General features: G+C 50.7%; 4 protein-coding genes across 4 annotated transcripts; 1 reads left to right on the forward strand and 3 right to left on the reverse strand.

Annotated features, from left to right (window-relative positions):
• Window positions 1–97: 97 nt before the first annotated feature.
• On the forward strand, window positions 98–1,425 carry LOC125906842 (serine protease 56-like). The gene is made up of 4 exons (XM_049607502.1): window positions 98–318; window positions 661–774; window positions 870–1,182; window positions 1,255–1,425. Exons 1-4 carry the CDS (start codon window positions 98–100, stop codon window positions 1,423–1,425), a joined length of 819 nt encoding a protein of 272 aa, XP_049463459.1.
• A 96-nt stretch (window positions 1,426–1,521) lies between these two features.
• LOC120953979 (organic cation transporter protein) lies at window positions 1,522–7,119 on the reverse strand. Its single transcript, XM_049607501.1, has 6 exons — window positions 6,507–7,119; window positions 3,301–3,462; window positions 2,767–3,227; window positions 2,513–2,681; window positions 2,146–2,438; window positions 1,522–2,081 (listed from the first exon to the last, which is right to left on the reverse strand). Exons 1-6 carry the CDS (start codon window positions 6,713–6,715, stop codon window positions 1,522–1,524), a joined length of 1,854 nt encoding a protein of 617 aa, XP_049463458.1. The 5' UTR covers window positions 6,716–7,119.
• Window positions 7,120–7,650: 531 nt separating this feature from the next.
• On the reverse strand, window positions 7,651–11,168 carry LOC120953978 (Werner syndrome ATP-dependent helicase homolog). Its single transcript, XM_040374447.2, has one exon. It carries the CDS (start codon window positions 10,813–10,815, stop codon window positions 7,753–7,755), a length of 3,063 nt encoding a protein of 1,020 aa, XP_040230381.2. The 5' UTR covers window positions 10,816–11,168; the 3' UTR covers window positions 7,651–7,752.
• A 235-nt stretch (window positions 11,169–11,403) lies between these two features.
• On the reverse strand, window positions 11,404–13,253 carry LOC120953980 (protein CREG1). The gene is made up of 4 exons (XM_040374449.2): window positions 13,134–13,253; window positions 12,451–12,730; window positions 12,023–12,382; window positions 11,404–11,856 (listed from the first exon to the last, which is right to left on the reverse strand). Exons 2-4 carry the CDS (start codon window positions 12,689–12,691, stop codon window positions 11,636–11,638), a joined length of 822 nt encoding a protein of 273 aa, XP_040230383.2. The 5' UTR covers window positions 12,692–12,730; window positions 13,134–13,253; the 3' UTR covers window positions 11,404–11,635.
• Between the last annotated feature and the right edge of the window lie 3,248 nt (window positions 13,254–16,501).

Genomic DNA, 16,501 nt, shown 5'->3' on the forward strand with positions numbered 1-16,501 from the left:
ATCAAATTGTCGTCGTCGTTGCGTGTGTTTCGAAATCGTTCTTATTGTACGTGGACAAAAAAAGCGAAGCGAAGTTCTCGTTGCGTTGCGGACAGAGATGGCACCGTACGTGGTGCTTTCGGTGCTAGTGCTAAGTGTAACGCCACTGTTTCTGCCACCCACCGATGCGATCGTGCGCGGTGAACGTGTCCGCAAGCGGGGGATGTTCCCGTTTGCCGTTTCGTTACAGCTGGCCGATGCAAACTGGACACACTTCTGTGGCGGTACGCATCTGGGCGAGGGCTGGATACTAACCGCGGCGCACTGCATCATACCGCTGTAAGTATCGATTGAACTCTTTTTTCTTTCTTTCTGAAAGTGTGATTATCGTGATTGTCGTAATCGTTTTATGACAACAATGAGTGTTATTGTTCTGTTCCGTCCTACAACGTGTCTGCAACGTGGTCGCGTCTTACATCCTAAAGCGTACAATTAAAGCCTAAATGTGTTAGCTTAATGTGTAAAATTCCCTGGCTAATTGTTTGCCCGCCCTGCTCAGTTTCCCTGATAATTGGGATTTTAAAGGAATTTGTTTTGTTTTTTCATTTATAAAATCATCTACCTACCGAAACCTGTCTGTCTGTATGCTGTGTAATCGCTTTATCGTTACACCTTTTGCAGGCGAAAGGGCAATCTAACGCAAATGGTGGCGGTAATTGGTGGCGCCAGTCTGGACGATAGTACCGTCGAACGTTTACCCATCGTTGAGACGCACCTGCTGGATAGTTACAATCCGTAAGTGAACGCACCACACTGCTGTATGAGAGTAACGAACCGAATCAATTAAAGAGAGGCTTTTCCTGTTTCACTGTTCGTTCATCCGCTGGCAGCGTAACGATGGTAGGCGATATCGCATTGCTTCGGGCAGCGTTACCAACGACGCCGAGCAGCAAGCCGGAAGGCGATACACAGTCAACGTTACGCCTACCGAACGACACCTATCATACGGCTGCTAACGGTGAGCTGTGTTACATCTTCGGCTATGGGTCCGGCTCGTACGATGGGCCAATCAGCCGAACGCTCCACTACGGTACGGTGCTGGCCCTCGAGCTGGACCGATGCATTGGAATGATGGGAGCGGTCGTAGCGCCACCAACCGACTCTGGAATGTTTTGTGCCATCGGGCGGTCCGATGCTTGCAAGGTGAGTCGTTATTGCCATTTCTCAGTTGAGACTTACTAGTTACTAAGCTAGCATTTTTTTCTAAATTAACAGGGTGATTCCGGCGGAGGCTACGTGTGCCAGCGCCCACCGTCCACGCAGTTTGTGCTGCGCGGCGTCATCTCGTACGGGGTCGGCTGTGGGGCACCGGGAACGCCCGGCGTCTACACCGACGTTGCCTACTATCTGCGCCATTTTCCGATCGGTCCGACCGGTTCGGCTTAAAGTAAAGTCCTTATCCTTTCTAATCTCGCTTAAACAAAGCCCCCTCAGTGTGTGTGTGCCGTCGTGTTAATTTCTTACTCTCCCCCTCGCAATAACTCAATTGTTCGCGATCGGTTTTTCGCCCTTCTCGTCCATCTCCTCGTCGGCCGCGTGCGTTGCGTGCCGTTCCTGCTGGGCGTGATCCTTCAGCGCGGCGTCGCGCGTTTCCGGATGCAGCAGGGTGAGCGCACCGGCCAGCAGCACCGAGCAGCCGCAGATCGTGGTCGGTATCCACCAGGCGAGCCGGCCGAGCAGATCCGTAATGTACGGTGCCGCAATCGAGCCGACGTGCGCCATCGTCGAGCAGATGCCGAGCGCCGTGTTGCGTATCTCGGTCGGGAACAGCTCCGCCGTGTGCAGCGTCACGATCGCGTACACCGCGGTAATGCCGACGCGGCCCAGCATCGCGAGCGTTACCAGCAGGGTCGTGTTGTCGGGCGGGATGGTTAGCACCACCAGCAGACAGACGCCGGCGTACAGGAAGAAGCAGAACGAGGAGCTGCGCCGACCGAAGTACGCCAGCACGATCATCGAGAGTATGTACGCCACGATGTCTACCGAGCCGGTGGTCGCAACGTACACGTTTCGATTAGCCGCAAAGTTATCGGCATTGAGTGCTGTAGAGCAAAGACGGAATGTGAGCGAAATTTTAGAGGGAACTTAAGCAAAACACGGCTGTACCTGTAACGTAATAACACAGCGACGTAATGCACCACGTAAAGTGGCAAATAAGAGCCCGCCGGCAGAGTACGGTCGTTCCGTACAGCTTGGTAAACTCGCTGAACGATTGCTTTAGCCGCGTGCTGAACGGTACCGGGGCCGGGTCGGTTTCCGCTTCCGCGGCGGCTTGATGCTTTTCCGCCACCGTCGCACTGTCGATCAGCTCCTGGGGTGCGCTGTGCCCGAACACCATCCGGTACGCTTTCCGTTCGCGGCCCTTGCTAAGCAACCAGCGGGGAGATTCAACCAGGAAGCTGTGTGGCAGACAGCGGAGGAAACAGATTAGATGGGGGGTTTTTATTGCTTGAGAACGCGCAAACACACTCACTAAAGATGGATCACGAGCAGGAAGGACGGTACGGTCAGGGCGAGGGAAAGATCGCGCCACGGCTGGATGAGATAGGCGGCCAGCGCCAGACAGAGCATACCGAGCGGGTAGGAAAAGTTGAACGCAATGCTCATCCAGGACCGGTGCCGTTTGCCAATGTTTTCCGTCACTGGGAGGGGGGAGCATGCAAAAGGGACACAACAATTAGTCATCTGCCACACAACCCTTCCCAGGGGACAAAGAAAAAAACTTACGCAAAGCAAAGGCGGGATAGAACACCCCGGAAGCGGATGCACCGAGCCCGATGCGCCCAAGCAGCAGCAGTGCGTAGAACGGCGAAAAGGTCGTAAGCAGCCCGGCCACGATGTACAGTGTGGCCGCAATCGAAAAGCTCGTCTTGCGCCCGTACTTGTCCGAGATGACGCCGAAGCTGGACGCACCGACAAACTTGCCGATCGACAGGGCGACCTGGACGGTCGAACGGAGTGCGGTCCGCTCGCACAGCAGATCCCATTCCGGTACGATCGATACGCCGTCCGGTTGGTCGTAGTACATGTGCCAGCTGCCGGTGCCGGTGCCCGCCGTCGCGAGACAGTTTACCTCGGCCGGCGGTGGATGGGACTGGGTGTAGCTGAGCGCATCGTTGTAGTTCAGCTCGCTCAGCTGCCCATAGTTCCAGGTGTAGATCGTGCAGGTGCCATTTTTCGTGCTGCCCCTGGTGCGATGAGAGAGAGATACGGCGTTAGAAAGCATTCTAGTGGCGCGTAGCGAGCGTTGCGATGGCTTACGTTGGTGAGGTGATGTTGCGTATTTCCTCGTGGCTCCAGCCGGCCTGCAGTAGCTCCGGCACCATGCAGTAATAGTTTTTCGGCAGCTGGCCCAGAAACACGTACGACGAGACGTGAAACCCGTTCAGGATGTTGGGCGTCAGGCAGAGGATGAACAGGACCCTGGCATTGGGATTTTTTTGGTTATCAAAGAAGAAAAAGGGTTGCTACTTCATTGCCCACGATACAGGATTCTCCAGGGGTTCTCATAGTTGTGGGACAGTTCATTGACTTTTACTTATGGGAAGTGGACTTCGTATGTTGATAGTGGGACTCTATGGCACACTTTTTTGGACAGTCTCATTGGAAATTCCTATTGGATTTGTTCAACAAGGATACTATAGAGTCCAATTCCCCTTATATTAGGTTCATTTAACATCAGAAAGAGTCAATAAAGTGTCCCACAGCTATTGGAACTCCTGAAAAACCCTGTAAGATAGCGCTCGGTAGTGAGACGACAGAACATTTAATCAGATTATGTCAGAGCGGCGACAGATTAGAGCGAGCAAGATAGATAAGATTAGGAGCAGTGGCAATCGGTTGTGGAACAGTCCACTTGAATCTTGGCACTTTATCAGTAGGACATCTGCTCTTTAAGTGTATTAAATCGTTCCAAAACCGTAAAAAAAAACCCTCACACACATCATCCGATCGTCGATAATGGGAGTCAACTTGCCGACTTGCTGACCGATAGCCTGGACTCATTTCAACCCCCCCATTTCAATGCAAACCTCTCCCGGAGGAGAAGTTCCAGTTGTGCTTGACTTTAATTCCGAGTGGCGGTAGCGGCGGCGACGGGCACGGCTTTGACGAAATGCAAATCATTTCGCGGCAGCAAACGCGCGAATCGTGCGTTTCCGTTGCAGTTTTGCGCCTACAAAATCGCGCGATCGCATGCTTCTCGTGTACGCGTCGTCGTGTGTGGACAAAGTCACCAACCTTGGCGCGCAGAAAAAAAAACAACAACATCAACCGATCCGCATGGAGCGCCCCGTATATAGCAAACGTGCCCTTGGATGATGTTTGGCGTTGACAGGGCATTAATGACGATACGGATACTATCGGGTACGGGCCGGTATTATGTTGTGCCGTGACATTCAAAACACCCTGCCATCCCTTGTGGCTCGATGCGCACTGTCACGCGGAAGGGGTAACACGCGGCCCATATTTATATATTCGTGCTTGATTAGACGCGATGGGAAATGGTACTTTTATGATGTGTGTATCGTGCAGCTTCATTGCACCTGTAATTGCACGATAAGACCTCCATCATCATCCTCTCGGTAGCAAGTGGTCTGCCCTGTACCGGCAATCAGCACAAATCCTGCTGATAACAAGGGCCTATAATAATAATAAGGAGGAACTTCCTAACCTTCCTTCCTCGATGCGATTGTCACTTTTAGATAGCAATATGAATGGCCAACCCGCCCCAACTCTGCATTGTTGTGTGGTGATGAAAGGCGTCCAGATTCGATTGGACAAGATGAACCTGTCCTGTCCCGAAACCTGGGGGTGAAGAAGTGATTGCGCACTCTGCTGGGCACGATAAGCGAGCGTTGTTTTCCTTTCTGCGCCCTTCTTCACCGGCGTGTACCGCAAAGACATGGCGCCCCTTGGACATCATCGCGATAGGCCGCCAATGGCCGCCACGAAAGGCAAAGGTCAGTTGTTAAACCTGCGCTCGCCAACTGCTTATGAATTCTAACGTTGGCTTCCCATTTGGACAACTGGGCACACAGTTCCTTCCTCCATCCGGATGATAATTACCTCCTCACACACACACACACACACACCACCTCGCCCCGGGACCGTCTTTTAAGAAATAATTTATTCTATTAGCGCACGTTTTGTGTCCTCACAAAACCCCATTACGCGAGCGCTCGCGCGTTTTTAATCCCGCGCTGCGTTTGAAGGGTCGTTTTACGCAAATCTTCATTTTACGGCTCCAGCAAGGGGATTGGCACCGGTGTTGACCTCCACGTCTGATAGGAGAGGAATTTTTGGTTTGGTTTTCGTTTTCGGCAGGGAGCGCTTTTTTGTATGTTTTTGCGATGCCGTTCTTCCCCGTGCCTTATCTCTCTCACTCACTGGCTGGACCTGGACCCAGTGCGCCGTTAGGAGTTTTTAGTGTGTGACGGGAGCTTTTATTTTCGGAATGCCACTGCCAATGTCAATTCAATCGGAGTAAATGGCCCTGTTTTGTTGGAATCTTTGTCCAAGTGGATAATAAATGTCCAATTTCTCAGTAATAAGTAATGGAACTTTCAAATCAATTCCCACTTTCATTGCTGTAGCTACCAACTCGCGAGATTGTTGCCCAGGGCTACTTCCAATTAGTGAGAACTTAATCCGCCTCTACACTGTCCCACTCTCGACCACCGGACGACCGGGTGTGCGATCGGTCGTCTCGAAAAACATTCCAGCATGAAAGTGCGCGCACGGGCTGGCCTGTACTGTCCTATCAGCAGTGCTGTTGCTCGACGTGTCCACTTCATCCCTTATAGCAACTGAACTCTTTTGAACCCGCAAAACACACACACACACACACTCGCACGGTCGGGGTGAAAGTATAGAAAAGGGAGAGAGCGAATGAGAGAAAAAAGAAGGTAAAAGTAGAACCACTTTTGCTTCCCCTCCCCGGCCTACTACGGGGGTACGCACGCACAACCTTCATCGCTGGCGTTCTCGCCACCTCGCGGTGCCTGCGTATGTGTAAACGTACGCACAGAGAATGCACGTGCTGCACTGTCCAAGAACGTGTTTCTGGTGCGTTTTGGGTCGAGACGGCGCAACAAAACCACCTTGAAGGCAAGCATGCATTTCTCCTACACGCGCCCGACCCTGCCCGCATCATCATTCTCGGGTGACCTTCGGGCGATTTTCTAAATTCTTCCTCCATTTCCCTGAGCGGAACCATTTTTCTAACGCGCTTTGGTTGCGTACGGCAACAGCGGGTCGCTTTGTGTGTGTGTTATCTTTGTGGGAGGGGTTCGGGTTTATTTTTATCCTTCCGCGACGCGGTCAACGTCAACGGTGGCCGCTGTTTTGCAACCGAAACACGCTGCTCGACCTATATATTTTTCTTGGCTTGGTGAATAGCAGCGCGCGCGTTGAAAATTAGAATGGGAAACGTGTCACGGATTTTCCACCCAGTCCACTCCACTTACCATAGCCACAGCCCACGGTCGCCCTTTTTCTCCAGCCCGTCGAGAATGGTTTGCTTCAGATCGCCTGCCGACTGGACGGTCAGCTTAGCGGTGCCGTTCTTTAGCTGGGCGGGAGACTCATCGAGCTGTTGCTGTTGCTGCTGCTGCTGCTCATCTCCTTTCCGTTGCTCACCATCGCCCACTGTGTGATCTTCCTGCTCCTGTCCCATCCTTGGCGTTCTTGGATAAACGGATAAACGGACTCACTTTGTAACACAGCTCACAAGTGCACCGTACATTAGAATTTTCCCACCCCTTTTTACTTCACGCGCGGCGCACACGTGCGTTATGGTTAGTTAAATATTTGCTAACACAACGGTATCATTTCCCGTAGAAAAACTACAAAAAACTGAGATGATGGTTCACTACTATTTGATTCGCACGTGTGAGTTGTGTTCGCGCCAAAATTTTCCTCGCCGTTGGCAGTCAAAACCGATGGCAACGAGCGGGCTTAGCAACCGCGCGCGCAGTGTGGATGGCGTTATCTCTAGCAATGCGCGCAGCTGCCACTTGCGTCTCCGATGGCGTACGCGTACCGAGTGAGAGTGAAAACGCAACTGCCACAAATTCAAACACGCGCGCGCGTGCTCGGGCGTACATCGAGAGACCGAGAGCGAGCTGGAAACGCCCGAGAGAGAGAGAGAGCGGTCGATTTGAAAACTGCTCGAAATCGGAGAAGCGAAGGATTGCGCGCGTGGGGATCTTACAGTAAATTGGATTAGATAGTGCCGCATTTGGGGCGCTTTTCGTCCGCTTTCAATGCACTTTCCGATCGGCCCTTATATCAGCCAGCTCTACACACCGGGTGCGGTGGCAATACGGCTACAGTTACGAATTGCTGCCACGAATTGTATGCCACATCCGGCCACAGCGGCCAATTGGCTGCCGACCGGGGAGAGCGCTCTTTTGTGCATCAATCAAAGACCACGGGGCTTAAGAACCGAGCGACGAAATTGATGACAAACCCCATACCGATGACTTTCCGGGGACGGGGGTACTTGTGCCATTAACATTGTGGCTTCTTTTCTTTCTTTGACGAGCGAGCAACAAATACATTGTATCAAGAGGACACAGAGTAGAGGGGCAGGAAACAGTTAAACGAATCTTGCGTTCGAACGTCTTCGTTCCCCAGGAACATGACACGGTGGGGGGGTTTTTATTCACAAAAAAAGGTTAACAAAACAAGCGAAAAGTAGTTCTCCACGTTTCAGGCCATTCGTTTGGGCAGCTGGTAGAAGTGCTGGCGGTTGCAATCCTTATCCTCCTTACCGCTGTCATCATCGTCGTCTTCGTCGTCCTCGTACATGATGCGCTTCAAATTAACTGTACGTGTGCGGGAAGCTGCTTTCGCCGCGTCGTCCGCGGCCGTCTTTTTCTCCGACGATGATGGTTTGTCCTCTTCATCGTCGTCCTCGTACATAATGCGCTTCAGATTTACGGTGCGCTCCCGGGGTGGTGCGTTCCGCGGGATTTCCTGCCTATTACTATCGTTCGCTTCCGTGGAATGCTGGCTTGCCGTCGTTTGTACTGCATCCGATGGCACATTACTGGTAGTAGTAGTGATTGTAGGCGACGATGACGATGGAATGTCCTCCTCCTGCCCTACCATCGATGCTTCGAGCCGATCGAGCTCGGCAAAATCAAGCATATCATCGTCGTCATCGTTGAACATATCGTCCATGCACGGTGATGTGTTGTTCTGGTGCGGTTGTTCGGTGGAACTTTTCTGCGGGACACCACTAGCGTCCACGTCCGTTGGGAACAGATCCTCATCGTCGTCGTCGATCATGTCCTGTAGTGAAGCGTTAAAAGCGTTCTCTTCTTCTTCGTCGACCACTTTCGTCACCTTTTTTTCGACCGGCTTCGGTTGAGAAGCTGGCGGTGTCTCCTTCGCGCGCAGCCGTCGCCATCGCTCCCAGGTCAGCACAACCTTTACCTGATTGAACGTAATCTCCGGTGGACAGCGTTCCTTAATAGAGGTGAGCGTAATCGATTGGCCGAGATCGGTGGGCAGATGCATCGCAATCGCTGCGTACACATCCTCCCAAACACCCAGCCGGCTCACATCGCGCTCCTCAACGGGCAGCCCCGCCCGTACCGCGTCCAGTATGTGCTCGATGATGGTCGCCTCCTTGAGGCTTCTTATAGCGGCAATCTCGGCAATCGATTTGCCCTCCGTTTTCCACAAACTATAGCTCGTGGCTTTCGTTGCGGACAGTCCCTCAATCGTGGGTTGGTTGGGCTGGTGCTGCGTCGTTGAGCTGCCGGCACCGGGCAGCAGATTGCGCTGCTGCTGTATGCACACCAGAAACTCGCGCCCAAACTTTTGCAGCTTCGCGTCGGAAAACCCGTCCAGCTGGATGTCCTTCATCTCCTGCAGGTTGAGCGGCTGCCGGGTGGCCATCGCGTGCAGGGCCGCGTTCGACGCGATCATGTACGGCATACACTCGTAGGTCGTCGCCAGCTCGGCACGCTTCTTCAGCAACGACTTGACAAGTTCTTGGCGCAGATCTTGCTGTGTTGCGGGCGGCCGGGCTGCCGGCAGCTGCGCCGTCTCGTACAGTGAGGCGGGCTTAATGACGGTCAGCGAACGGAACATGGTGGTGGTGGGTTTGAGTAGCAGCTTGCGATCTTTGCCACCGTCCGCAAGCCAGCGGCGCCCGGCAGGTGCAAGCTGGTAGTGCACTCCCTGTGCAAATTTGTTGAACTGGTTCGTGATCTTCGTCTTGCTCAGGTAGCCTTCCCGCTCGAGCAGCGTGCAGAGCCCCTTCCACCAGTCCTCGTCCCGATGCTTGCCCTTTCCGTGCAGCGCGTTCGTGTGGAACCGTTCGGGCAGCTTTTTGTTCTTTGAACCGCGCAGCAACATGATGGGCATTGCCATGCTGACCGCGCCATAAAACGCCCCGATCGCCTTCAGGAACAGTTCCGCGTCGGGCGCAAAGTTGTAGCAGCCGTCCGCATCGATCCCCTCGTACCGCTCGCAATCCTTCGCCAAACCGCCGCGCGTACAGTTGTCGCAGCAGCGGAGCTTCGGTGCGGTCGCTTGCCCCTGCTCCGCTTTGTGCGCCTCGGCCGGCATGACGCCCTCGAAGTAGTTCAGTATGAACCGCCGCCGACAGTCGCGCAGCTCCACGTACTCGGCCATCCGGCGGCCGAGCTCTTCCTGCGTTGCCTTCACCGAGCTGGGGATTTCCGATCGCAGAAATTCGTGCGTTTTGAAATCGCTCGCGCTCCAGTATATGATGCAGCGGGCCGGCTGGCCGTCTCGGCCCGCCCGGCCCGCTTCCTGGTAGTAGCTTTCCAGGTCCTTCGACGCGCCGTAGTGTATGACGAGCCTCACGTCCGGCTTATCTATGCCCATGCCGAACGCGATCGTTGCCACGATCACGCGCACCCGATCGGTCACGAAGCTTTCCAGCACCTCCTTCCGCCGGTTGAGCGACATGCCGCCGTGGTACGGCGCACAGTCGATGCGCTTGGCCTGCAGCAGCCCCACAATGTCGTCGGTTTGCTTGCGCGTCAGACAGTAGACGATGGTGCTTCCGTCCCGATTTTCGGCCACCAGTGGCTGTATGTCGTGCATCGGCCCGAGCGGTGATTTCGGCCGCACGATAAACTCCAGGTTCGGCCGATCGAACCCGGTGCAGAGCACCTGGGGCCGTACAAGCCCGAGCGAGGCAACGATATCGTCCCGCACCTTTTGCGTGGCCGTCGCAGTAACCACCAGTATCGGCACCTTGGGGCAGAGCTTCCGTATCACGCCCAGATTGCGGTAGGCGGGCCGGAAATCGTGGCCCCATTTGCTTAAGCAGTGCGCTTCATCGATCGCGAACAGGACGAGCTGATCCTGCACCGCTCGGAGCAGCGACTCGCCAGCGTCGGTCGCAATGTACTCGGGCGTAAGGTAAACGACGCGCAGCAGGCCTGCTTTGATGTCCGCCAGGCGCGATTCTTTCTGGGCCGAGCCGAGCAGACAGGCGGGTATGTTGCACAGGTTCAGCGCCATCACTTGATCCTGCATCAAGCTGATCAGGGGCGATACGACGAAGGTCAGCCGGTCGAGAAAGACGGACGGGAACTGGTAGGTGAGCGATTTGCCGTAACCGGTCGTCATGATCGCACAGTTGTCCCGCCGCTGCACGATGATGGAGTGGATGATGCGCCACTGCATCGGCCGGAACGATGTGTGGCCGAAGCTGGCGGACAGGGTTTTTAGATGCTCCGGGCCTGGTTCATCGCTGTCGTTGGGTTTGTCCTTGGCGAAGGACATAATTTCAGTCTGTAGTCTACAATGAAAGAAAACACGATTTCGAGTGAGTTGTGCGGAGAACGAACTTGTGCGTGTTGTTTGTTATTTTTTTGTATTGCCCAGAATGCCGCGCAACAGAACTGTCAAACGGATTAGCAGTGGTTAGACGGCGCAAGGGCTGGTTGTGTGAAGGAAATGAACAAAATTAGCCACTTATTTTTGGTTTTTTAAGTTAATACATATATTTGCGTATTTTAAGCTCAAACACGGGAATTAAAGCAATATAATCGTTTCTGTAGCATCATATCATACGTGAAAATGTTGATATAATCGCCTGTTATGCATCAAATGAGTTCTTTCTTTTCCAACAGTCATGCGAAGCATACGTTTTTTAAATATGAAAATCTGTCCCCAATAAAACTTTATTACTTCAATCATAATCGAATTCTTAAAATGTTTTTAAAAACCCTCCCCTTTTTTGTTCTAATAAAATAGTAACGTTTTCCGTTACTGCAAACGTTATCACTTATCACAAATGGATTCGCGCTGTGTGCTCTCGCATCGTTAGAATGCAATGCGGTTGTGCTATCCCCTCCTATTGGGCAGTCGTATTATCATTCGAAATCCCCCGTCCGGCGAATTGGTGCAGTTTTTTGTTTTTGTTGAATGCATTCTTCCATGCCCTCTTCCATGCTAATTACGTTAAGGCTCTACCTTACCGCGCACCACACAGAGGCGATTAATTTCTCTTTCGCTATCGTTATCACTTTTCTCCCCAAGTTTCAAAAACACCTTTCGCAACGCCATGGCAAGTGCATCATCATGTCGTATCAGTAGTTCCCTATGGCATCGCCGTCGTGCCCTCGGTCGTTGAAAAACGGGGCGGAATTTGGCGGTCGCTGGTGTTGCTGCTGCTGCTGCTGCTGCTAGCGGCTTTGCTGCGCTTATCAGGATCCGCTGCCAGGTAATCGGCCATGGTAACGTAGTGCGGACCGCCGTAAAAGTCAAGTACAGCGATTTGCGTGATGTTCAGCTTGCAGAGGAAAAAGTTATGCCCATCGGCTGGAGAAACCCGGCGCGTGAAAGGAGAAGCAAAGCAAGTGTTTAGACAAGGTGGGGGTTGTCACACACACACACAACTGATAAGGAGTGGGCGTTAGTGTCTTTTCGCAGAATGCGATTAGAATTCCCTCCCCATTGATGGAGAACTGCCCACTTCAAAACTTACTTTGGATCCACTTCTGCGCTGCCGGATGGCGACTAAACATGGCCCTCGAGCCGAACGCGTACTCGGCGGTACCGTTCTCGATTTTGTCCGCCCGGCCCGAGACCATGATGCGGGCGCAGGTCGGTTCCATCGGATCGATACCGTTGCGCGTGCAGTACAGGTCCTGGTCAAGCGTCAGCATCACCGTCAGCCGGTTGTCCCGGTCCAGATCCTGGGCGGTGTAGTCGAGCATGGTCAGGTAGAAGTACAGAGTGCCGGTGGACTTTTCGCCACGCGCACTGTCCGCCACCGAGATGATGTTCACCATCGGGAAGCCCTTGATTGCGTCCACCGTCGAGAGCGAGCCCATCGAAACCCATTCTGTGTGAGGGAATGGAGAGATTTAGAGAAAACACAATGCAGCGATAATGGTTACGATTCGGGCTTACCGGCCTTATGCACCAGGTAGCGTGCCATCTTGGCGTACTCGGTGTGCGGTGGCGGCGCATCGCTATCGTCTTCGAACATTTCTATCAGTGACCCCCCGGAAAGGTTATTCCAGCAGGCGAGCGTGGTCAGCAGTATTGCCGTGACCATGATGTACAGCACGATCCATCGCTTGGTGCCGACCGGTGCAACCGGGACCACCGTTTCGCCGAACTGTTTGTACGTGACCGACGGAATCGTCATGATGGCACGGTATGCTGCTCCCTGTTGTTTGAGTATTACCTTTGAAAGACACGAAAAAGCTGCCTTTTATTTTCATTCACAATCGATCATTGCAAAATGCTCCATCGCTCTCCAACCCCACACCCCGCGATGATTCATAGTTGGATCTTGCGACGGAAATGATCGCGCATTTCTTTGTTTCCGAAGCACCACCACCACCGGACTTATGACGCAGATATCGTCGGGTGTGATAAAGCGTTGCACATTTGCACAACACCATTGCCTTCCGCGCGCGCACACACACACACAGGGCAGGCCTGATCTCGCGATCGCGAAGGTCAGAACTTGTTTGCCTTTCTTTTGCAGGCGGAGGGTGGGACAGGAAGGGCGAGTGAAATGCGCTTTACAACAGGAACGGAACCTTCACTCGAACGATTAGCACAAATTAGAGCCTTACACTTACTTCTTTACAGTCTGGAATAAGTTGTAATGTCCGCCTGGTCCGAGAATGGGCGATTAAATGCGAAAGGTGCGATTCGTTCCAGTTGTTTTTGATTTGGCTTGTACCGTGTTTTTGTTGTTGTTGTTGCTATTATTTGTTGTGAAATGAGAACATTGCAATAGAGAAGTAGCGGGTTGTGTCAGGTCAGATTGATTTGACAGTTGTGCACAGACGCGGGCGCGCGCTGCTGTCAGTGCGAGAAGGAGAAAGTTTGTTACCTAGCGAACTTTATCGTTCAGCAGGAGATTAACAGGGTCGTTTAAAGCTTTAAACGGATTTAGGATTTTTTTTATTATTACACTGATTGAAAACACTGCAAGGAGAAGAAGCAAAAATTCTGTACGACAAAACACAAAACAATGTACAATAAGCACGTGCGAAATATATTTGTACAGAATTATTTTTTTTTTATTTAAAAAACAACCAAAGCTTACAGAAATGAGATTCAGCCCATCCAAATTTGATGGTTGAAATAGCATGACACCCATCAGTATCAAGTAGGAGAGATACAGAACCAAGTGCTACAATCCCTCTAAACGACCACTAAACGGGTTCTAAACGGCTCAAGCTCTCAACCTAAACGGAATCTAAAGAGACTTCGTTTAGCAGACAACCAACGACTGATGCATTCTAAATATAGCAAAAAAGCTGGTGGCGCCATCAGTTGATGCGATAGCTACACATTGGAATTTTCCTCGCTTTAAGAGCTTTCTCCTTCCCTCTGTACTGTTGTATGGTTTCGCATTGAAGTTATGCGTCTCTAAAAATAGAACGGCGATTTTTTTAAATATTAAACTCCAATGTGAATCATCAGAACGGAACCAAGTTATATTAGAGTAATGATCGTTGGTGTTGATACCCACGTATCTGACCACCGTATCTGACGTGGATGTCTGTAGTATGCAGTATTTATTAATAGTGGACAGAGTACTAGCGACAAGGGACCCCAGAACGATGGACGTTGGGGCCCGAGACTGGCACTTGGTGAGGGTTTAGGGGACATCATGCACTTTTGATTCAGGAAAAGAAGCATATTTTGGAAGAGTAAGAGATCAGCTTTCACAGACGGTGGCTTGCTTTAGAGAAGCTAGAATTAGACACGGAGCAGAAGAGGCTAGTGCATATGATTGAACAAAGCAATAAAGCAATAGCAGGAGCATAGTAGCAACACCAGTGAGATAGCATTGGTCATCTTCCCGAGAAAAAACATCGTCATCAAGCCATTTGCTTAAGAGCAACAAGTCTGCTGGGTGCCACAAACTGGTGGCCAACTTCTTCGATACAGAGTTCTCCCAAGGATTTTAGTTGTTTCCCAAAAAATTCTGGATGTTCTGGGTTCTATTTTCCCATAGTTTTCTGGTTCTTTCCCATGGTTTATTCGACGTTACCCAGATTTTAAATTCTATTGATTGGTCCGGTATTGTGGTATTGAATATTGGAATATAGTAAATGGTTCCAGCTACAAACATTTACTCAATTCCTTACTCTTCTTGAACTATTGTATTGAATTCTAATCTATCTCTAAAAAGCTATCTTTCTAACTATAACACCGGTAAAATAATTTATTAAAGAAAATTTGTAAAACCGGCACTCCCTGGTCGATTAATTGTTAGATTTAAAATGACCGGTGGTACAAATAAAACAGCACAACACCATTCCAATGAAGCTACCAGATCTCCGGGAACTCGCGGGTGATCGAAAAACCGAAAAGCAATATAAATAAATCGCCCAATGATCGTAGGAAGAAATCGATATAAAATGCTCATAAATACAGGTTACGTGATGCGATGCAACCACCACCACGGTACGACCATCAAACGGACTTCGCCATCCGTTAAGACGGTAATGAAAAGCCCGGAAGTGTGCAGCAATGGCGAGCGCACGGCGAACGATTGTTTCAATTTGCTACAGAATGAGCAATTACAGAAATGAGATTCAGCCCATCCAAATTTGATGGTTGAAATAGCATGACACCCATCAGTATCAAGTAGGAGAGATACAGAACCAAGTGCTACAATCCCTCTAAACGACCACTAAACGGGTTCTAAACGGCTCAAGCTCTCAACCTAAACGGAATCTAAAGAGACTTCGTTTAGCAGACAACCAACGACTGATGCATTCTAAATATAGCAAAAAAGCTGGTGGCGCCATCAGTTGATGCGATAGCTACACATTGGAATTTTCCTCGCTTTAAGAGCTTTCTCCTTCCCTCTGTACTGTTGTATGGTTTCGCATTGAAGTTATGCGTCTCTAAAAATAGAACGGCGATTTTTTTAAATATTAAACTCCAATGTGAATCATCAGAACGGAACCAAGTTATATTAGAGTAATGATCGTTGGTGTTGATACCCACGTATCTGACCACCGTATCTGACGTGGATGTCTGTAGTATGCAGTATTTATTAATAGTGGACAGAGTACTAGCGACAAGGGACCCCAGAACGATGGACGTTGGGGCCCGAGACTGGCACTTGGTGAGGGTTTAGGGGACATCATGCACTTTTGATTCAGGAAAAGAAGCATATTTTGGAAGAGTAAGAGATCAGCTTTCACAGACGGTGGCTTGCTTTAGAGAAGCTAGAATTAGACACGGAGCAGAAGAGGCTAGTGCATATGATTGAACAAAGCAATAAAGCAATAGCAGGAGCATAGTAGCAACACCAGTGAGATAGCATTGGTCATCTTCCCGAGAAAAAACATCGTCATCAAGCCATTTGCTTAAGAGCAACAAGTCTGCTGGGTGCCACAAACTGGTGGCCAACTTCTTCGATACAGAGTTCTCCCAAGGATTTTAGTTGTTTCCCAAAAAATTCTGGATGTTCTGGGTTCTATTTTCCCATAGTTTTCTGGTTCTTTCCCATGGTTTATTCGACGTTACCCAGATTTTAAATTCTATTGATTGGTCCGGTATTGTGGTATTGAATATTGGAATATAGTAAATGGTTCCAGCTACAAACATTTACTCAATTCCTTACTCTTCTTGAACTATTGTATTGAATTCTAATCTATCTCTAAAAAGCTATCTTTCTAACTATAACACCGGTAAAATAATTTATTAAAGAAAATTTGTAAAACCGGCACTCCCTGGTCGATTAATTGTTAGATTTAAAATGACCGGTGGTACAAATAAAACAGCACAACACCATTCCAATGAAGCTACCAGATCTCCGGGAACTCGCGGGTGATCGAAAAACCGAAAAGCAATATAAATAAATCGCCCAATGATCGTAGGAAGAAATCGATATAAAATGCTCATAAATACAGGTTACGTGATGCGATGCAACCACCACCACGGTACGACCATCAAACGGACTTCGCCATCCGTTAAG

This window comes from Anopheles coluzzii, chromosome 2 (assembly GCF_943734685.1).
Source record: "Anopheles coluzzii chromosome 2, AcolN3, whole genome shotgun sequence".
NCBI lineage: Eukaryota > Metazoa > Arthropoda > Insecta > Diptera > Culicidae > Anopheles > Anopheles coluzzii.